Source organism: Rhinoderma darwinii, chromosome 9, assembly GCF_050947455.1.
Source record: "Rhinoderma darwinii isolate aRhiDar2 chromosome 9, aRhiDar2.hap1, whole genome shotgun sequence".
Classification (NCBI taxonomy): Eukaryota; Metazoa; Chordata; class Amphibia; order Anura; family Rhinodermatidae; genus Rhinoderma; species Rhinoderma darwinii.
In genome coordinates this window covers 13020664-13044071 of record NC_134695.1, presented here as the reverse complement: position 1 = coordinate 13044071, position 23408 = coordinate 13020664, and the positions used below count along the sequence as shown (strand labels likewise).

The window sequence follows — 23408 nt, the reverse complement described above, 5'->3', positions numbered from 1 at the left end:
TGTAGATAACGCCATACAGCCCCCCTGTAGACAGCGCTATACAGCCCCCTCTGTAGATAGCGCCATACAGCCCCCTCTGTAGATAGCGCCATACAGCCCCCTCTGTAGATAGCGCCATACAGCCCCCCTGTAGATAGCGCCATACAGCCCCCTCTGTAGATAGCGCCATACAGCCCCCCTGTAGATAGCGCCATACAGCCCCCCTGTAGATAGCGCCATACAGCCCCCCTGTAGATAGCGCCATACAGCCCCCCTGTAGATAGCGCCATACAGCCCCCCCTGTAGATAGCGCCATACAGTCCCCCCTGTAGATAACGCCATACAGCCCCCTCTGTAGATGGCGCCATACAGCCCCCTTTGTAGATACCTACAGAGGGGGCTGTATCGCGTTGTCTACAGGGGGGACTGTATGGCGCTATCTACAGAGGGGGCTGTATGGCGTTATCTACAGGGGGACTGTATGGCGCTATCTACAGGGGGGGCTGTAAAAAAGGCACTATCTACAAGGGGGGGGGGGGGGGGTTGTGTGACACCCAGGGGAGGGGGGGCCCCAGTCAAAAGTTTGCTATGGGGCCCAGTCTTTCCTAGTTATGCCCCTGGTTGCAGTGTAGGGTGTGCTTGAAAGTATTTTTTACAGAATCTGAGAACTTCTTTAAATTCTCTTTCACGGCTTCTTTTGCTTGCTTGATATTTTCCTTGTGATGTCTCTCAAACTCCTTGGTAGAATTTATCATAGCATCAAACGTATCTTTTACCGAACTAAAGAATGTTTCCTTTGGTTTCTTTTTTGTTTTACCTTTTTATTTTCCCTCCTTAGATTGATCAGTTTCTTGATGTGAATTTCCTGTTTCCAGCTTCTCATTTTGTTCCTTGGTTTCAATCTAAAGTCTTTCCCATAAATCTGATCTCTATTCAAAATTGAGTTTACTTTCTAAATCAGAAAGATGGTGCTTTAAATGTTCTATCTCATGGTCGCTTTCCAAGGAGGCTGCAGATGATCTACTCTTACTTACCGTATTTTTCGGACTATAAGACTCACCTGACCATAAGACGCACCCAGGTTTTAGACAACAGAAAAGAGAAAAAAAATGATTTGTTAATAAAAAATGTATTCTGTTTCACCAAATTCTGAGAGCCAAAACTTTTTTTATATTTTTTGTATTGATTGAGCGGTGTGAGGGCTTATTTTGTTGCTGGACGAAATTATTTTATTTTTTACATTGTGCTTGGGGAAAAATGGGAAAAGTTTTTTTTTTTACACTCCTAAAAATGTATCTAACATTTTTTTTTTTTACACATTTTATTAGTTCCCCTAGGGGACTTGAACCAGCAGCCACTTGGTTACATGTGGAATTACTGAAACAGCGTAACTACGCTGTTTCCCTAACTCCGATAGTAGTGAATGGCAGTTACGGAAGCAGCGTAGTTTTATGGGATTTACGGAAACAGCGTAGCTCAGCAAGTTACACTGTTTCAGTAACTCCACATGTAATAAAGTGGCCAGGAGAGCACAGAAAACTAGAACGGGGTTTAGGGGGCCCTATTCTAGAGATAGATGCGGGTCCCTGAGGTGGGACCTGCATCTATCTGACATTTATGACCAGGGCCACCATCAGGCGGGTACTACTGGTACTCCCGTCAGGGGCCCGGCCACACGGATGAAGAAAAGGGGCCCGCCGGGCTGCCGTCAACCCCCCCGGACTGTCGCCCCCCTCACAACGCTCGTGGCCCCCCCTCGCAACGCTCGCGGGCCCCCCTCTCAACGCACGCGCCCCACCCCTACTAACACCCGCGGCACCCCCTGCTTACCTGTTGTAGCTTCACGTACTGGACGGGGAAGATGCAGCATGTGCTGGAGCTCCGTGTGGAGATCCCGCCCCCCAGCCAGCTCCTCTACACTGACAACCGGACCTGCAGGCTGGTGAGTGTTTTCCCCTATCCATCCTGCTTCCCTTTCCCCTTGACCCAATTTGTAGAATGTATAAAGTATGTTAAAATGTTTTTGGGTATTTTTCCGTTTTCCTAGCGTTTTTTTTGCCGCGATTTTCGTAATCACCGCAAAAATGGCGCAGTTATATATAAATCACGGCAAAACCGCGTGATTTGTGCCGCAATTATGAAAATTGCATAAGAAAAGGATACAAAACATGAAAAGTGCTGTTAAGCTATATTTTCACAGTGCGGTCAAATCACGTTTTTGCCGCGATTTTGCAAAAATTGTAGCAAAAAAATGGGATTTCACCGCACTGTGTAACTAGACTAAGGCCTTATTCAGATGGCCGCGTTCGGTCCGTGACATACGGAGCGCGTATCGGCCGTATTTCCCAGGCTGACCACAATTCATGGAGCCGGACTCCTAGCATCATAGTTATCAGTGTTGCTGGGAGTCCTTGCCTCTCCGCGGGAATACTGTCCCATACTGTAATGATGCTTTCAGTACGGGAACGGGGACAGTATTCCCACGGGAAGGGAGGGACTATGATCATAGATTACTGTAATTCTAGAAACCCGGCTCCCTGAACTGTGGTCGGTCCGGGAAATATGGCCGATACACGGTCCGTATATCACAAACCGAACATGGACGTCTGAAGAAGGCCACTTACTTGCCTCCTATTTTTGGTGTAGATTGCGCACTGAAAATTCACTACAAATTACAATATAAGGCCTTATTCACACGAACGTGTTATACGTCCGTGATACGCGCGTGATTTTCACGCGCGTCGCACGGACTTATGTTAGTGAATGGGGCCGTTCAGACTGTCAGTGAATTTCACACAGCGTATGTGCGCTGTGTAAAACTCACGACGTTTCCTATACTTGCCCGTGTTTCGAGCAGCACGCACCCATTGAAGTCATTGGGTGCGTGCAAATCGTGCACGGCACACGGAAGCACTTGCGGGTGACGCGCGTGATTCACGCTACAGTAGGTAAAGAAGTGAAGGGAAACATAAAAGCCTTCTTTACTGTGTTGTAACATCAAAACAGAGTGTCATAATGATGCTGGCTGCGCGAAAATCACGCAGCCACGCACCATATACAGATGCCACACTGAACTTTTGCGCGCGCAAAATGCAGCGTTTTTTGCGTGTGCAAAACGGACACGTTCATGTGAATAAGGCCTAAGGCGATATTCAGACCAACGTGTGTGAAATCAGACGTGAAGAACGGCCGTTTTTCGTGGCCGATTTGCAGCCATGCGGGACCCGTTTTCACACATCCCTAATAGACTTGAGTCTATTGAGGGTTCTGTGAAAACACACAAAAATAGGACATGTCCTATTTTTTTACAGGCTCTTCACACGGTCCGTTAGAACAACGACCATGTGAATAACCCCATAGAAATACATGCAGTCGTGTGACGGCCATTAAAAAAAACGTCCTTCACACGGACGATTAACACGTTAGTCAGAATTAGCCCTAACTCATATGAAAACCTCATGCACGTGCAGCATTTCACCCCATAAATAATTTTTTTTCAGCTTCCCAGTACATTATGCGGTACAATAAATGGTGCCATGAAAAACTACAACTTGTACCGCAAAAACCAAGCCCTAAAGTAAAAAAAATTAGAGCTTTTGGAAGGTGGAAAGGAAAAAACAAAAGTTAAAATCCGAAAAATGGCTGAGGAGGGAAGGGGTTAAATCAGCTGCATGCCTATTAGGGTATGTTCACACAATTAGCAAAAACAGTCTAAAAATACGGAGATATTCAATGGAAAACAGCTCCTGATTTTCAGAAGTTTTTTAAGCAAACTCGTGATTTTCGCTGTGTATTTTACGGCTGTTTTTGGAGCTGTTTTTCTATAGAGTCAATGAAAAATGGCTCCAGAAACGTCTGAAGAAGTGACCTGCACGTCTTTTTCGCAGCTGTTTATTTACGCGGCCATTGTAAAAAAAACGGCTCGTCGGAATACAACGCCATTTTTTCTCATTGAAATCAATGGGCAGATGTTTGGAGGCGTTCTGCTTCTGATATTTCGGACGTTTACGGACAGAAAAACGGCCGAAAATAAGCTGTGTGAACATACCCTAATGTTGCAGAATTGTAACGTATTTCATCCTTTACAATGTAAAGGGTTAATTTGCTGTCAATCCCCAGCAAATTCTGTAACACACACATTGAGGAATTTGGTGCACAAATTCTGCATCAAAACCGCAGGTAATTCCGCAGGTAAAATCTGCACCTAAGGCCTCGTTTACACGAGCGTGTGCGTTTTGCGCACGCAAAAAACACGGCTTTTTGCTTGCGCAAAAGGCACTTAACGGCTCCGTGTGTCATCACCATATGATGCGCGGCTGCGTGATTTTTGCGCAGCCGCCATCAGTATGACACTCCGTTTGGATGTTTGTAAACAGAAAAGCACGTGGTGCTTTTCTGTTTACATTCAGAGTTTGACAGCTGTTGCGCGAATCACGCTGTTCGCACGGAAGTGCTTCCGTGTGACATGCGTGGTTTTCACGCACCCATTGACTTCAATGGGTGCGTGGTGCGCGAACAGCGCACAAATATAGAACAGGTCGTGAGTTTTTTGCAACGCACTCGCGCTGCACAAAATTCACGGACTGTCTGCACGGCCCCATAAACTATTATAGGTCCGTACGACACGCGTGAAAATCATGCGCGTCGTACGGACGAATAACACGCTCGTGTAAACAAGCCCTTATAGTGCGTTTTTTTATACGTTTTTAGGTGCGGTTTTTACATTTTGATGCGGAAATAGGTGCAGGTTTTATCCTGCAGATTTTTTTATTATTTTTTAAACTAATCAGAAACAATTCGCAAGCGGAAATGCAAGATAAAGTGACATGTATCATATTTTCAAAATACGCACCGCAGGTCAATTTTTGTGCAGAAAATGTGACATATAGATGAGATTTCTTGATCTCATTTACTTTGCTGGTCCTGTATTACACTGCGGATTTGCCGCACGAAAATACCTGCCAAAAAATTTGCACGTAATAAGTATTGTGTGCATTTGGCTTAACAGAGTTTTTTTCAACTCCCCCCCTAAGGCCCCGTTCACACATGTTGGATTTGATATGGATTCCGATGACATGCCGATGATTCTGCATCCCATGCATATGAGGTTGGGGTCAGGGGTTGACGCCAGATACGGTGACTCTTGAGATGGGTAAGAGATGTTCTTGTGCATTGTAACAGACCTTTATATATGGTGTGTATACACCCCTGCTAAATTTATTTACTACTGTTATGGGCAAGTTCTCATATGCATCATGTAGAGGCCACACATGGTGAATATATCATTGTTGCATCCATCATCGAATCACCATATGTTCATATACATTTGGCTGCTGGAATTACCTTTCAAATATAGTCCATATACAAAAGGTTGAGTAAGTTTTCTTACTCCTTTATGCTGTGATAAATATATATATATATATATATATATATATATATATATATATATATATATAGGTGTAATGTGCTATAGTCTTGTCCTTTCTTTTTTATACAGCGCCATTTTCTATACTGTATTATCTGGTTGTCTGTCCGCACTGTGGCAATCATCTCTATGTTTTTAATGTGTTTTGTTAATTTTAATTGATCTAATAAATTTATATTGCTTTAATTCATTTTTGGTGTGTCAGACTCCAATCTTTAGGTTTTGTTTCAAATCAGCGGGTCCCACCTTTACCACCATGCTTACTATGGGCCTTTGTGCCCGGTTCCCTACAGACATCATACATCAATTGGAATGCATATTTACAATGAATATTCTAGGGATTCTCTTGGTGTTCTCCATTTAGGTATAGTACTGTTTATGACATATCATGTGGATATGTCATAAATGTCCTTCATAGAAAAACCCCTATAAATACCACGGTCTCTATTGACCACGGCATTTAACTAGTTAAAGGGGTTTGCCATAAAACACATGTATCCCCTATCCACAGAATAGGGGCTACATGTGAGATCGCTGGGGGTCCGACCGCTGGGACCCCCAGCAATAAGGAGAACAGGGGAACGAAAGTCACCCAGAGCGCTACATGAGAAGCCTGGACTTCCGGGTTCTGTGTCCGGCTTATCTGTTCTGCAGCTCCATAGAGATCAATGAAGAGCAGCTCGTGCATGCGCATGTAGTGTCCCACAGGAGCACTACTATGAAAACTATGTTTGTCTTCATGTGTTGTGTTATGCTGCCATCTACAGGTTCAGACATGTTATGACATTGTGTTTCAGCCTATGCGGAGTGTTTTTCTATAATGTAACAGAAGCTGGGAGGAGTTAATTAGGGAGTGGTGAGAGGGGTGAGCTAGGAGGGGATGCAGCAGGAGGCACAGGGAAGGTGCTCCTGAGTTCAGCCATTTGCGGATTACAGAGAAAGACAGGCCTAAAGAGATTTATTGGAATAACAGCTCAAGGAGCCAGAAGAGTCCAGAAAGAGAGACTGTGAGTAGAGAGATAATAGCACTCCTGCATTTAGTATTGGGCTACACTGATTGAGCTGAATTTGGATGACATATTTGTATTGTACAATATCCATCTTGAAAAGTAAAAGTGTGCTGCAAGCTCTCCTGATTAACTGCCACCACCGTCTCCTGTCTTCTATTTGCACTCTACACCAAGGGCACCCCAAATAACACCAGACAGGAGTCAGCCACCAAGGGAGTGCCCCGGGGGAAACAACAGTCATCATCATCCTCTTGTGCAACCCCCTCATCACTGTGTGTGTGTGTCCCTGGGAGGTGGGAAGGCCTGCAAGGCAAAATACCACCGTGACACAAGACAGAGAGCCCAGTATCCTCCATTTTGGGTTCCTGCATTCCCCGCCACCCACGGGCCACCACACGCAGAAGAATCCCATTGATCTCTATGAAGCTGCCGGACACAGAACGCGGAAGTCACAGCTTCTCATGCAGCGCTCTTGGTAACTTTCTGTCCCCGTCCTCCTTATCGATCACACATGTATCCCCTATCCACAGAATAGGGGCTACATGTGAGATCGCTGGGGGTCCGACCGCTGGGACCCCCAGCAATAAGGAGAACAGGGGAACGAAAGTCACCCAGAGCGCTACATGAGAAGCCTGGACTTCCGGGTTCTGTGTCCGGCTTATCTGTTCTGCAGCTCCATAGAGATCAATGAAGAGCAGCTCGTGCATGCGCATGTAGTGTCCCACAGGAGCACTACTATGAAAACTATGTTTGTCTTCATGTGTTGTGTTATGCTGCCATCTACAGGTTCAGACATGTTATGACATTGTGTTTCAGCCTATGCGGAGTGTTTTTCTATAATGTAACAGAAGCTGGGAGGAGTTAATTAGGGAGTGGTGAGAGGGGTGAGCTAGGAGGGGATGCAGCAGGAGGCACAGGGAAGGTGCTCCTGAGTTCAGCCATTTGCGGATTACAGAGAAAGACAGGCCTAAAGAGATTTATTGGAATAACAGCTCAAGGAGCCAGAAGAGTCCAGAAAGAGAGACTGTGAGTAGAGAGATAATAGCACTCCTGCATTTAGTATTGGGCTACACTGATTGAGCTGAATTTGGATGACATATTTGTATTGTACAATATCCATCTTGAAAAGTAAAAGTGTGCTGCAAGCTCTCCTGATTAACTGCCACCACCGTCTCCTGTCTTCTATTTGCACTCTACACCAAGGGCACCCCAAATAACACCAGACAGGAGTCAGCCACCAAGGGAGTGCCCCGGGGGAAACAACAGTCATCATCATCCTCTTGTGCAACCCCCTCATCACTGTGTGTGTGTGTCCCTGGGAGGTGGGAAGGCCTGCAAGGCAAAATACCACCGTGACACAAGACAGAGAGCCCAGTATCCTCCATTTTGGGTTCCTGCATTCCCCGCCACCCACGGGCCACCACATATCATTTTGGCGTCACGAACAGGATATCTATGGCCTCTGTGCCTTATGAACTAAGTCAGCGCTGATGCGCCACAGCCGGAGCCAGATTATCGCAGCCGGAGCAGAGTTACAGACATTTCGCTACAGCCGGAATAAAAGTTTCCCGCCAAGTCGCCGCCATATTGGAAGTGGCAAGGAGCTGCGCAAGAGAACCCGCGAAAACAGCGGAGCAGCTAAGAGAAAGCTGGTGAGTGCCTGAATAGGCCAGTAAATGAGATTTAAAGTAAAAAGTGGCAGTTAACAGTGTAGAGACACCGGAAAAGATATCCGGAAAAGAGGCTTAGTGCATAGCCTGAAATTGAACACCCGTTGCTAGGGGTTACTGTAGGACTTATTGCAGAAAATGTCTGATGACGGAGATAACGGCTCTCCAAGCCCCAGTGGGTCACCTCCAACAGCGCAAGTGATGCCACTCACTATGCCCTATTACTTTGGAGCACCATGGCTTCCTCGCTACAAAGGCGAAGTTCATTCCCTGAGGGAATTCAAAGAGAAGATGCTGTCCATGTTCCGTTTGTATCCTGTCTCAACAGACCAGAGGGTTGAGATATTGATAGGACAACTAGAGGGCGCAGCATTAAGAGAAGTGAAATCCTGGCCCAGAACAGAGAAAAAAACAGTGGAACAGATACTGGACCGATTGCGTGCCACATTTGAAGTAAGGACTGTGGCAGAGCTCAAGATGAGATTCTTTGGAAAGAAGCAGCAGCCCGGTGAGTCATTGAGAGACTTTGCTTTATCCCTGCAGGAGGCCCAGCGGGCAATTATGCAAGTAGAACTCTTAGAGGCTGCAGAGGCTGACAAGGCCTTAAGGGAGCAGTTTGTTGAAGGAGCTGCATCTGAAGCTCTTAAAAGTCAGCTCAGAATGTTGGCCTCCCAGAACCCAAGCTGTATCTTCTTGGACTTTAAAGAGCTCGCAATTAGAATCCTGGGGACTGAAGCGGCAGCGGTTCAAGCCAAAGTTTTCCCCTATTCCATAGAGACTCCTACGGAGTCGCAAGTAGATCATCCTACAGCAGCGGGAAGTCAAGTTGCACTAGCTCAGTGTGCTCACATGCAAGCTCAAGATCCAGTTGGTGAACTGAGGGACCAAATTGCTGTCCTCACCAAGAGCCTCAGTAAAATGTGCCAGAAAATGGAAGATATGGAGCAACGCCAGAAAGAAAGCCGCCGCTACTCCAGTAACAGGTTCAGTAACCGATCAGAAGGGGAAAGTTACCGGAATTGGGGTAGACGCTCTTCTGACAGATTTGATACCACCGGAAGACCCATTTGTCGTAGGTGTCAAAGAGCTGGCCATATTGAAAGAGAATGTCGTCAGTTAAACGACAATCCCCCGAGGCAGAGGACCGCCCCTCGGGAGGAAGACCAATAGGTCCCACAACACCAGAATGGATTCCCCGGTACATTGGGCAGTGTCCAGTGATTACGATCCACCTAAACGGGATCCCACTGTCGGCCTTACTGGACACTGGCTCTCAAGTCACCACTCTGCAGAGAAGTTGGTTTGAGAAGTACTGGGACCTCGACCAGCTGATACAACCCCCAGACACGTGGCTTAACATTGTAGCCAGTAATGGACAATCGATACCCCATCGGGGCTACTGGGAACCCACGATCCAGATGGGAGAAACTGAATTGCCCCAGCAAGGCGTAATTGTAGTGAATGTCTGGGATGATGACTTTCCACCAGTGGTGCTGGGCATGAATGTTCTTAGGAATTGCTATGAAGAGATGCTAGATGCCCTACACCGAGCACTTTCTACAGTCCCTGTCTCCAATCAAAATGCAATTCAGCATGCTATCCGTCTCTTGAATGCCCAACAGAGGTTCACGAATGAAAAGGGTGAGATCTGCCGTGCCCGCATCATGGACTCACAACCAGTGACTCTGGAACCAGAGACGGAAACCATTCTGTGGTGTCGAGCTCGTCCAGGTTTGCAAGGTCAAGATTACCAGGCCCTTGTGGAACCTCTTTTTCTGGAAGATCATCCGACCGTGCTAGCAGCCAGAAGTCTAGTGACTGTTTCTAATGGGAGGGTACCTATTCGCCTCCTGAACATTGGTGATACGGCTGTGGTACTGAGTAAATACCGTCCAGTTGCTAAGCTCTCACAGGTCTTCTTCCAAGATGTCTGGAGCCCTGAGACTACAGTGTTCCAGCAAGCTACCCAGAATCAAGTTACCCCTGAGATGACAACAAAACCCTGGTGGACCGAGATCCATGTTGGCGATGCTAATACTACCGAAGAGGAGATCGAAGGAGCCCTGATGGTGGCCAAAGACAATCAACAAGCCTTCAGTAAACATCCTATGGATTTTGGGAAGGCTACTATCATTGAGCACACCATCCCTACAGGCGTCCATCCACCCATCAAAGAAAGGTACCGTCCCCTTCCACCAGCCATGTACCAGCCAGTGAAGAAAATGATTCGGGAGATGAAGGACGCAGATGTGATTCGGGAGAGCTACAGTCCATGGGCTGCACCCCTAGTCCTGGTGAAAAAGAAGGATGGCAACATTAGATTCTGCGTGGACTACCGCAAAATCAATAATATCACTCACAAGGATGCGTATCCCCTGCCACGCATTGAAGAATCCCTGACTGCTTTGGGGTCTGCTGCCTACTTCTCAACTCTGGATTTGACCAGCGGGTATTGGCAGGTACCTATGGCTCCCGAAGATAGGGAAAAGACTGCTTTCACTACTCCCATGGGGTTGTTCGAGTTTAATTGTATGCCCTTTGGGCTATGCAATGCCCCGGGAACCTTCCAGAGGCTGATGGAACGCTGCCTGGGTCACCAAAACTTCGAGACCGTCCTCTTGTACCTGGACGACGTAATCATCTACTCAAAGACTTATGAGGAACACCTACAGCACCTGGCAGAAGTCCTCAAAACCCTCATCAAATATGGCCTGAAAGTGAAACCCTCCAAGTGTCATCTCCTGAAGCCGGAAGTCCATTACTTAGGCCATGTCGTGAGTGCAGAAGGAGTGGTTCCTGATCCAGGCAAAGTAGCAGCAGTAAAGAGCTGGCCAGCCCCTACCACAGTCAAGGAGGTGAGAAGTTTCTTGGGATTTGCAGGGTATTATAGACGGTTCATCCCACACTTTGCCCAGATTGCAGAACCCCTCCAGGGATTGTTAAGAGGTCACTCCAAGGAAGCTATGAAGAGAAGGATCCCGATTGAGTGGGCTGAAGCCCATGAAGCCGCTTTCCAGAAGCTGAAGCAGCTGTTAACCGAACCACCTATCCTGGGATATCCTGACTACAACCAACCCTTTAGGCTGTATACTGATGCCAGCCAGAAGGGATTGGGGGCCGTCCTGTCGCAGGTACAGGACCAGAAAGAGAGAGTCATCGCTTATGCCAGCAGAGGTCTTCGAGGCGCTGAACGGAACGACCAGAATTATAGTTCCTTTAAGCTGGAATTCCTGGCCCTTGTGTGGGCAGTGACCGAAAAATTTAAAGATTACCTGGCTGCAACACCCTTCATCGTCTTCACGGATAATAATCCGCTGGCCCACTTGGATACAGCGCGACTGGGAGCTCTTGAACAGCGATGGGCATCCAGACTGGCGAATTATCAGTTTGTGATCAAGTACTGGACTGGTGCGTCCAACGTGAATGCCGATGCCTTATCCCGTTTGCCTGTGGGTGAAGAACTGGTCTGATGTAATGATGAATGGGAAGAGGTAGAGATGCCTACATTCTATGCTCAGTTTGCAACCCAGAATTCGGTGATCGCTCAGAGGAAGCGAAACGAACATCCGCAACCAAATGTTCCTGACTGCTCCCAAGATTCCAGACAGTGGGCTAGATTCCAACGGGAGAGTAGAAACCTACAGGAATTGCAGACTTCCCTTCTTCAGAAGAGGACTCCGGACCGAATACGTAGAGGTCAAGCTGATCAGGAATTAATTTGTCTATGGAGACTGAGGAATCGACTTTTCGTGTCCAGAGGTCTACTACAGAGGACTGCCCTGGATCCAGTAACGGGTGAGCGTCTACATCAAATTGTGGTACCCCGGCGAGATTCCAAATCCATCTTGGAAGCCTACCATGACAGATCGGGACACTTTGGGGTTCATAAAACGGAAGATACCATACGCCGACGATTTTACTGGATTGGCATGAGAGACGACATAGAGAAGTGGTGCCGAGAATGTCCCACCTGTGCTCAGAGCCGAGGAGAGCGTCATGACCAGAGAGCCCCACTTCACCCCATCATCAGTCATAGACCGCTGGAACTGGTAGCCATTGACCATGTCAAGTTTGAACCAAGCCGCACTGGGTATACTTATGCTATAACTATAATTGACCACTATACGAAGTTCGTGGTAGCTATGCCAGTGAAAGACCTGACTGCCAAGACCACCGCTGCCATCTTTTGGAAGAATTTCGTACTCCCCTATGGCTGTCCGGACAAGATCCTGACTGATCGTGGTTCCGCATTTGAGTCTCAACTGTTCCACGAGTTGTGTTCCCTCTATGGCTGTCAGAAGCTGAGAACTACCGCTTATCATCCACAAGGTAATGGCTTATGTGAAAAGATGAACCAGACTCTTATTGGGATGTTAAGAACTGTTCCGTCCCAGAAGAGGGCTGATTGGCCGACTCTCCTGCCAGAATTGGTGTACCTGTATAACAACACTGTGCACTGCTCCACAGGGTACACTCCTTACTATCTCCTGTTTGGCTGTCAGGGCAAATTGCCTTCGGACTTGGCCATGGATGTCGAAGTTCCAGATACTATCAACCCCCTGCCAAACACAGAGTGGGTGAGTGATCACCAGCGTCGCTTGGCTGAAGCCAACGAGATTGTGGAAAGACGGATGGAAGATGCTCGTCAAAGGCAACAAGCAGGTTTTGATCAAAAGGCCGAAGCAGAACCCTTCCAAATTGGAGACCGTGTGTGGCTGAAAAACAACCATCGTTCAAGTAAGTTGGACAGCAAGTGGCAGAAAGAACCATACACAATTAAGTCCATCCCGCACCCTGGGACTGATGTCTATAAGATTGTGCGCGAAGGCCGAGATTCCCAAGTCGTCCACCGTAATCGTCTCAAGCTCTGCCTAAAGGAAGAGGTACCAGCAGAACCACAGACAACTGAGAAATCTCCTGCAGCTGAACCGCTACCGCCAACAACTAGTATGTCCCCTCTTGATTGGCTGTTCCAACCTTGGCTGTCTATTTTTGTTCCAAGAACTGTTCTTGATCCCGGCGAAGACCAAGTGACCTCGTCATCCGAGTTCCGGCCTGGTCCAGAGGAATCCAGGGACCCTGAAATTGTTATAGAGGAGCCCCTGAGGAGATCTGATAGAGCTACCCGAGGTAAGATGCCAGCTCGATATCAAGATTGAACTGTTGAATCTGAGACTTCATTTTTGGATTATCCTTCACCAGAGACATTGTATTGTTTGCATCCCAATTGGGTAACAAGCCCTTCATTTTCCCCAGTTCATATGACAAGGACTCTTGGACATTTTCCCTGTTCAGCATTATATCCTCATATTCCTCAGAGACTGTATGGACTCTTAGTTTATTATTGCAATTGTGATTAACCTTTGTTTTAGGTTAACCTGCCGCCTGGAGAGTCGGACGCCGAGGACGGCTTTATTTAAAGAGGGGGTGTATGTAGTGTCCCACAGGAGCACTACTATGAAAACTATGTTTGTCTTCATGTGTTGTGTTATGCTGCCATCTACAGGTTCAGAAATGTTATGACATTGTGTTTCAGCCTATGCGGAGTGTTTTTCTATAATGTAACAGAAGCTGGGAGGAGTTAATTAGGGAGTGGTGAGAGGGGTGAGCTAGGAGGGGATGCAGCAGGAGGCACAGGGAAGGTGCTCCTGAGTTCAGCCATTTGCGGATTACAGAGAAAGACAGGCCTAAAGAGATTTATTGGAATAACAGCTCAAGGAGCCAGAAGAGTCCAGAAAGAGAGACTGTGAGTAGAGAGATAATAGCACTCCTGCATTTAGTATTGGGCTACACTGATTGAGCTGAATTTGGATGACATATTTGTATTGTACAATATCCATCTTGAAAAGTAAAAGTGTGCTGCAAGCTCTCCTGATTAACTGCCACCACCGTCTCCTGTCTTCTATTTGCACTCTACACCAAGGGCACCCCAAATAACACCAGACAGGAGTCAGCCACCAAGGGAGTGCCCCGGGGGAAACAACAGTCATCATCATCCTCTTGTGCAACCCCCTCATCACTGTGTGTGTGTGTCCCTGGGAGGTGGGAAGGCCTGCAAGGCAAAATACCACCGTGACACAAGACAGAGAGCCCAGTATCCTCCATTTTGGGTTCCTGCATTCCCCGCCACCCACGGGCCACCACACGCAGAAGAATCCCATTGATCTCTATGAAGCTGCCGGACACAGAACGCGGAAGTCACAGCTTCTCATGCAGCGCTCTTGGTAACTTTCTGTCCCCGTCCTCCTTATCGATCACACATGTATCCCCTATCCTGTGGATAGGGGATACATGTGTTTTATGGCACAACCCCTTTAAACTGCCAGGAACAGCGAAATTGCTGTTCCTGGCCGTTATAGCAGCGTGACAGAAGCTGACACCTGCAGTGTATGGAGCGGGCTCAGTACGTGAGCCCGCTCCATACATCACCCCCCCTCCAGCTCCATGATGTGCCGGCACGTCATGGGTCGGGAAGGGGTTAAGTAATGAAGCGGTCATGGCGCCCGGTGATGCCGGGTCCCTTGACTGCGGACTATAAGACGCAGGGACTTTTTAGCAAGATTTATTCTGTCTAAAAACTGCGTCTTATAGTCCAAAAAATATGGTATTTCCTCTAGTTCCACCCTTAGAGAGTCAGTAATTCTTCGCTCATTATCTAACTCTTTTCTTAAAAATTGGGCTTAATTTAAAAGGGTCTCCTTCTGTGTTCAGAAGTTATGAACCTTTTGCCTTTGCTCTTTTAGATGTTCCTTTAGCTTTTGATTCTCGAACAGCATGGTCCCATGACCTCCCTTCTCATCGAGGTTTCTGATCTGCTGTCTTAGTTTCCTGAGCTTTTCTTTAAGAAAATATAAAGCTTGTTTGTCTTAGTTTTCCAGTGCAAGGTTTCTATTTTGTACCTCAGTAGTTTTCAGGCTGGTAGCAAGGTCATCTGCATCTAACTTTAGGTCATTCTGTTTTTGTTGAAGTATGTCGCTTTCTTTGGTGATTTTATCCATTAGGCCTTCGAGAGATAGTACCAAATTGCATCTCTTCAAGATCTTCTGTCAGCTGTTCCACAACTTCCTTATGTTTAATTGTTGCTTCTTGGTCCATTTGACACTGAAACAGATCATACTTTATTTAATTAAGTTCACTCTCATTGATTATTTCCACATATCTTTGCCATTCTAATATTTGAATAGTACCATAGAAATGTACGAAGCCCGTGCTTATTGCTATAATTAGAGCGAGGATAAGCAGCTACCCTTCCACCCTAATGTTTTTGTAGCAGGAGTAAAAACTTGCTCGACAGGTGTTCTATTCTCACACTCTGATGCAGATGTCGTTGATCTTTTAGAACGCCGGCGTTGCAGAATAAGACTAGAGTCATCACTTGCATCATCATTACTTGAGGTTTCTTCACTGGGTTGGGATGGAAAAACAGCTTGTGGCTGGATGAATGTGTACTGGCTACTAGAAGAAAAGCTCATGTTAAGATCTTTGTTTCCAGACAAATCTTCTGGGATTTCCTCCTCTAAAGGTCCAAATTCCACTTTGGGATTTTTGCCAAGGTAAAAATGTCAGTCATCACTGACGATCTCGCAGTGACTATCCGCACCTAAAGCTTCCTCGTCCTCATGACATTCGGCATGCACAGGTGAACCGTCCAGTTTTGTGTATGAGCTGTAATAAGACAATAGCTCTGTGGCTCCCTGGTGATCTTCTGAAGTGAAGTGAGGATTTCCGCATTTGATATAGTAACCTCATTGCTGCAGATATCTGGTGATTCTGGCTGCACATTTTCAACAAACGCAGTACTGTGTTCTGAAGCATGGTCTGGACATGGTTCGGTTTGAGAGTGTAGGGTCTCTGTATCCGAGCCCCCGTGGCTGATAATGGTCCATCCACATGATGATTTACTATCACTGTAATGACAGGGATAGGGAAACAGACAAGTGAGCCCTAATCTACCCGCCACTCAGTCCCTGCCTACTTGCAACGACCCGCCCTAGGCGACGGGGTACAACTGGGCGACGGTCCCTACACTCAATAAGTGCACGACAGACAACAGACAAGGAAACACAGAACAAAGGGAAACGGGGCAGTTGCCCACGGCAACACCGTGAGCAACAAGAGTAGTAAACGAGCCGAGTCAAACCAGGAGTGTACGAGGTGCCAAACGTAGAGCAGGAGAGTAGTGAACAAGCCGAGTCAAACCAGGAGTGTACGAGGTACCAAACGCAGAGCAGAAGAGTAGTCAGTAAGCCAGGGTCAATACGAAGCAGGGACAAGTAGTTCAAGAAGCTGCAGCAGGGCCAGGAAACCAACAGAGAAGAATCACAAGCAAGGAGGGACAGGAAAGGCAGGTATAAATAGACAGAGGGCTGGAGCTAGCTCCGTCTGGCCAGGCTGTGATAGGCTCTCCCACTCCTAAGCCTGCCATCCTGAGTGGTGGAAGATGGAGTCAGTCTCACAGACATAGAAGCAGGTGCAGACTAATTACCTATGGGCATAGACACAGAAGCTGTGCCTGGCAGATCCTTTACAGTACCCCCCCTTTTATGAGATCTTTTACATGCGCTTTGCGGGAAGCACCTCCCGACAGCGCCGTACATGTACGGCGGATGTCGGGAAGGGGTTAATTCTAGTGTGAACTTAGCCTAATACAACTAAGATATTAATAATATTAAAAAGAACACAACCCTGCTGGGCTTTGAACCAGCGACCTTCCTAAAGTAAGGCAGACAAGCTAACCACTATACTATACAAGCTGTCATATTGAATACCTGCGAAACAGTAGTAGTTGAGGGTTTATTGAATAACGACAGGCACTATTTCAATCTATCCTAACGGCAACGTCTGTCTCTCTGCTGCGTTTGGGTGGTGACTGGTCAGAGACTCAGTCAGACTGGCTGCCGCTGCTGCCGCATGTAGTGTGCACTGAGAGTGACTGTAAGACTCACCAGTCACAGCCCCACTTGTAGCTTTCCCACGCTAAGGAAAGCTACAAGCGGGGCTGCAAGGCTGCATGCAGCCCGTGTGCTGCGTGTTATAGAATCCTTATCAAAGCCTACTATGTGTAGGCTTTGGCAGCGTAAGAAGTAAAAGTACAGATGCTGCCACTGTACCACGTAAACTGTGCTAGTCCCAGGTGCCGTCCTTTTTCACTGTGAACATGCATAAGCGCGCTCACAGTGAAAAGCTGCATAGGCTGGGCGGGCGCTAAGCAACCAGCACCCGCAGAAACGACACGTCACTATTGACGTGTCGTATCCCAACCGAGGTCTCTCTGGGGCGAGACCATGTGATCGGGATACGACACGACAGTGGAGGAGGATGAAAAAGTGACGTCAGAAGTCATGTGATCCGAAGAAAAGAGCAGCCAGAGAGGAGAACAGAAGCAAGATTGCACAGGTAAGTATATTATTAAACTGTAAATATGTGCATTGTGGGTTTAAATTTACTGTAAAAATATATCTCGGACAACCCCTTTAACCTTACTATGTTCACTATTCACTGTGTAGAACTGGTATTTGACACATATTGGGGGCTGCATTATTAAGAGGTATGGGGGCGGTACAAATCATATGTCTTTGAGTTTGTGCTCCTGATCTTTTCTGACCGTAGCAACGCCTCTGGCTGCTAATGCTGCATCAATGGGTCACTTAAGAAACCCAGCAAAGCAGGTGTAAGTTACAGGTGGGCCACAGACATCGGCCATAAAGAGAAGTTGCGGGGAAGGGGGGGCCCAAGCTAAACTTTTGCACCAGGGCCCATGAGCCTTTAGGTACGCCCCTGATAACACTTACTAGAAGCTGCAGCAGCATCTGTGTCTCTCTGCCTCTCTTTTAGGCTGGGTTCACACGAGCATGTTACGTCCGTAATCGACGGAACGTATTTCGGCCGCAAGTCCCGGACCGAACACACTGCGGAGCCGGGCTTCTAGCGTCATAGTTATGTACTATGCTAGGAGTCCCTGCCTCTCTGTGGAACTACTGTCCCATACTGAAAACATGATTACAGTACAGGACAGTTGTCAAGCAGCGAGGCAGGGACTCCTAGCATCGTACAAAGCTATGATGCTAGGAGCCCGGCTCCCTGCAGTGTGTTCAGTCCGGGACTTGCAGCAGAAATACGTTCCGTCCATTACGGACGTAACATGCTCGTGTGATCCCAGCCTTACTCTTCTCCTGCTCCCTCCTCCCCTTCCCCTTCATTGACTTCTAAGAACAGCATATAACCTGATCCCATAGTGAGCTGATAGCTCAAGACAGATTTAGCAGTAAATTCAGAGTGAGTGAACAATTGAGGAGGGGAGGGGGCTAGAAGCCTGATAACTGGAGAAAGACAGATTTTTCTGTTATAAGATATATAATATAAAGTTTCTTATATTAGCTTATACTATTGATTTATGCAAGGTCTGTTGAAATGACAGTGCATAAATAAGGAAAAAAGGGATTCTATAACACTAAGGGTATGTTCACAAGCACTTTTTTCAGACGTATTTCGGGGCATAAACGCCTCGAAATACGCCTGGAAAAACACTACTGAAATGCCAACAAATAGCTTCCCATTGAAACCCATGGTAAAAACTGCGTTTTGTTCAGACGGGGTTCTTTTTACACCGCAGTTTTAAAAAAATGGCGCGTAAAAAGACGCCACGTATAAAAAGAAGAGGATGTCACTTCTCGAGACGTTTTTGGAGCTGTTTTTCAGTGTCAATTGAAAAACAGCTAAATAAAAACAGCTAAAAAAAAGCCTCATAAAGTTTTTTGCTGTTTGTTTGGAAAATCAGAGGCTATTTTCCCTTGAAAACAGCTCCGTATTTTTGAGCTGTTTATATTTTTGTGTGTGAACATAGCCTTAGGTCGATGCCAGGCATGATTTGTGCCAACTCTTGATTATTTTGCCACACAGTAATTTAAAAAACATTTAATTTCAGGGACAATCTCTATATTTATATTTAATTTATTTGCTTTATTCGTAACAAATAACAATTATCGTATATACATAATATTTCTTCCATGGCAGCCAGAGCTTTCTATTTTTATACAGATAAAAAAAATTATGGGTTTATGCCTAAAAGTAGTGCAACAAAAACAGGGATATTGCCTGCAGCAACCATTTTATCAGGAATTGCAATAATGGACACACCTGTAGCCATTAGCAACGCAGTTGTGTTCTTCTACATCCTTTTTATACACAATCACTTCATTTCTGTACCGCCAACTAGGAAAGTCATAATTACTATACACATGGTAATGTACTGATCCGTACATTAGAATATGTATGTACGGAGATATTTTTCCCGGGAACCAATGCTTCTAGTGGAGATTGCTTCCGTATATACGGAGTCTGGTGGAGCATGCCACAATCTATTTTCTGAACAGAAAAAAACCCTCCGTACGCCTCTGCATAAAATTGAAGGAATAAAAGCAAAAAACGGGTATCTTCCATGCGCTACTGATCGAGGTAGTCATCCATACCATCCAATATGTGCAAAGTCGGAGATTTGTCCGTGGAAAAAGAGTTTATTAAATATAACACGACTGTTTGACAAAGAACAGTTTCAAAACCGGACCGGTTTCTTCCTCAGGTAACAATACAGATACGTAACAGGGTGGAGTGTCGGTTAAATAACCGATTAAAAGGTCAAGTGAGGACAAGAACTACCGGGTCGGGTACATAGATTAAACAGAGTTGCATATCAAATAATACATATTATTACAAAACAATTTAAAATAAGTAGAACGATTAAAAATGTGAGTTTGTGTAATGATTAAAAACATAGTTACTTTTCATATTTTATAAAAGGGAAATATCTGATCATTATATATAAAAACACTAAACAAAATAAAATCTATATGCACATAGATATATAAAAAAGTCATATACACATGTATTTTATCGGACAAATACCACTATGTAAAAGCTTTGATAATCAAAAGGTCTAAGTTTAAAAAGCAAATTTATTTAAATGGGGGGATAGATGTAAAAAGAATTTATTTTAAAAAATATCATAGTATTCTTAACCCTTAAAGTGATTACCGTAAAAGATATGTTAGCATAGTCGTGTCGTGTTATATTTAATAAACTCTTTTTCCACGGACAAATCTCCGACTTTGCACATATTGGATGGTATGGATGACTACCTCGATCAGTAGCGCATGGAAGATACCCGTTTTTTGCTTTTATTCCTTCATTTCCTTATTGAGACTTCATAGTCTAAGTTCTCAAATCGGGTCCTATGCTGCAAATCTGATCCTGACACCTGCATTGTGAAGTTGCCCACATCGTGGAGGCTATCGTTTTTTGGAATCTGTTATACTGGATGTTATGCTCCCAGCATAACTGCACCAGGTGAGCCATTTTCAGCCTTTGTTCACACGCTGCTTACCACAGTGTCATGCACTATTGTGCGCTTTGTGTTTTTTCTATCTCCTTCTGCATAAAATTGGAATCATATTGGGGTACAGTAGAGGCTCCATGAACCTCTATCGCAGCCCTATTACGGTTCTGTCCAAATAGGAAACGTATTATGGCTGTGTGAATGAGCTTGTATACATGTTTTGCGGACATCTGTTTTATTTCATTCATTACTTTCTCTTTCTATTTACAATTGTATTAATTATTAAATGAATATCAGATATTGACGCTATGAACTGATTTAAAGGGGTTGTTTCATCAAGAAAAATCCCCTTTTTAGATTTCTTAGATTGAAGTCAGCCCATTGGTCTAGCCTTAGAATCCATGTGAAATTAGCTGTTTTCACCAGGGGAAGCTGCGGAGGGACACTGCATGGTAAATGTAGTATTAAAAGGCAGCCATTCAAATGAATAGGCAACCATGTAATGAATTTACTAGCCAGGTCTGATAAGTGGCTAATGGAGGAGGTTCATATGCCCTAATAGGTGTCTTCATGAAAAAAATGCCTTTAATGACTAAAGAACCTCAATATCTGACGTCCATTGTATACCAGTTATGGACATAACAAAAGCTACAACTGTGAAAAATATGTATATGTATAAATAAATATATTTGTAGGGAATTATACCAGAAAATAACAAATGATTATAGTCTATTATTCTTGTAAAGTTCTTGTAAACCGAAGTACTAACCTACTGTGAGTGCAAAGTGAGAAATCTGCTTCTACAAATGAGCAGGCAGTACAATAGAATTAAGTTTGACAATAGATTTGGCAACTGGTGATATTGGGCTGATATATTTTAGCCAAACAAATTAAGAATCAAAGTCCTATCTGTCTATCAGCTTTTCATCATGCAGTCATCTCCTCAGATGTGTTGGGCTCCACCAGCTACTTTTGGCCATCCATTGCCTCGCCACCTTTGCTGTCTCTCCTTCCTTCAGATGCTGTGTCCTCCTCTTCACTGTCATGTATTTGTCCCCTGTATCTTAGTCGGAATTTTTCTCTGGGAGAATTGTCTGCTGCACTGAATGATTCACTGCCACGTATGGTGGAGCTAAGCTTAACACGACGAAAACGAGGAGGTGTCATCTGGTATGAATGACTAGAGACGCTGACTGAGCTTCTGCTGCGGCGAAGAACAACATCTCCAGCTGAGGAATCAATACCACAGAATATAGATAAATATGGAAATAAGTAAACATTGCTAATATGTCCGAATAATATATAAATTATATAATATATAAACCACAGATCATACAGTTAAAGGGGTTGTCCAACCACGGGACCATTTTTCATACCAAAGACCTATCCATAGGATAGGTCATCAGTATATGATCGATGGAAGTCTGATACCCGCTCCCCGCACCGATCAGCTGCTCTGGGCAACGGATGTCCGCGCCGGAAGCAGATGGTTCCAGTCAAAGTATAGCAGCTGAGCTGCAGTACTGCAGCTCTGCTCCTATTCAAGTGAATAAAAGCAGAGTTGCAGTTCTGCAGCACAGCCGCTAATCAGTGAGCAGAGCCATCTGCTTCCGGCACTGGACACTGCATACCATGCATAACATCCAGTGCCGGGAGCAGCTAATCGGTGCAGGTTGCGAATGTCGGACCCCCACCGATAGGATGTGGATAGGCCATCAGTATGAAATACTGTCTCGTGGCCGGACAACCCATTTCATATTAAATCAAAAGATGGTGATCCTATCAATGGTTACATAACAGAATACATTTAATGGAACATATGAGTTCTCTTAAAGGGGTTGTCCATCTTGAGCAAATTAATTATATTTTTTTGTCAAATTAAAAGTCACAATATTCCAATATACTTTCTGTATTAATTCCTCACAGATTTCAAGATTTTCTCTGCTTGTTGTTATTCAGCATTGACATTCAGTGTCTACTTCCAGTGGATATAATTCTGTCCATAGTCGTGTGATGGACACACAGGTGCACGGCTCGATACAGTATGAGAGCTGTGTCTTCTATCGATCCCAGCACCTGTGCGCCGATCACCAGGGCCGGCCTTAGGATACATGGTGCCCCATGCGAAATAATTTTTCAGCGCCCCACCGTAATCATAAAAACAATGCCCCCAAAAAAAGTATAATGCCCCCCACATTATAATGCCCTATATAGTGCCCCTACACAGGATAATGCCCCTTTAGTGCCCCCATACAGTATAATAATATTTAATAATATATTATAACCCCTTCAAGGACACAGTATTTTGTCCTCTAATTGTGCCCATACAGTATTAATCCCCCTAAGTGCCACACATACTATATTGCCCCCTGTAGTACCCCTACACAGTATAATATCCACTTAGTGGCCCTCAGACAGTATAATGCCCCCCTCCACTGGCTGCCACACACAGCCCCCCCTTGTAGATAGTGCCCCCAGTAGATTGTGCCATACAGCCTCCCTGTAGACAGTGCCATAATCCCCTACCTCCTCTTTGTAGATTGTGCCATACAGCCCCCACCTCCCCCTTGCAGACAGTGCCCCCAAACAAAAAAAATTGTACTCACCTAGGCCCCTTTCCCACGACGGACTGAGCTGCTACACGACGGGATCCTTGCATAGGCCGGTGTGATCCTGCATCCTAGTACAGAGTTACCTAACCTTTTCGGACTCGAGGCACCACTGGAAAAATAAAATTTCCTCAGGGCACCCCTACCAAAAATTGTTTTGAGAAAGACAGAAAATGGCTAAAAACAAGCACTATACTCGTTGGGTATAGTCACACGCAGTTTTTTTGTAAAGCAAAAAAAAAATATGCCTCAAAATTCTTTCAGTAATTGACAGCGTTGTTTAACCTTTTTGCATTTTTTTTAAGCCGTTTAAGCTAATACAAAAGATGCAGACAAAAAAAAGCACCAAACGAGTGCCACAGTTATTTTCTGCCTCCTATTAAT

The 23408-nt window shown here is 45.4% G+C and overlaps 1 protein-coding gene and 1 pseudogene across 1 annotated transcript in view; both read right to left on the bottom strand.

The window, feature by feature from the left end:
* Positions 1-584: 584 nt before the first annotated feature.
* Positions 585-17247, bottom strand: LOC142660149 (cell cycle progression protein 1-like; annotated as a pseudogene).
* A 3866-nt stretch (positions 17248-21113) lies between these two features.
* Positions 21114-23408, bottom strand: part of LOC142660260 (uncharacterized) — a 148859-nt gene continuing 146564 nt past the window's right edge. The window contains exon 20 of the mRNA XM_075836850.1: positions 21114-21644. Coding sequence (XP_075692965.1) covers positions 21382-21644 — 263 coding nt within the window. The 3' untranslated portion in view covers positions 21114-21381. The remainder of the gene's footprint in view (positions 21645-23408) is intronic.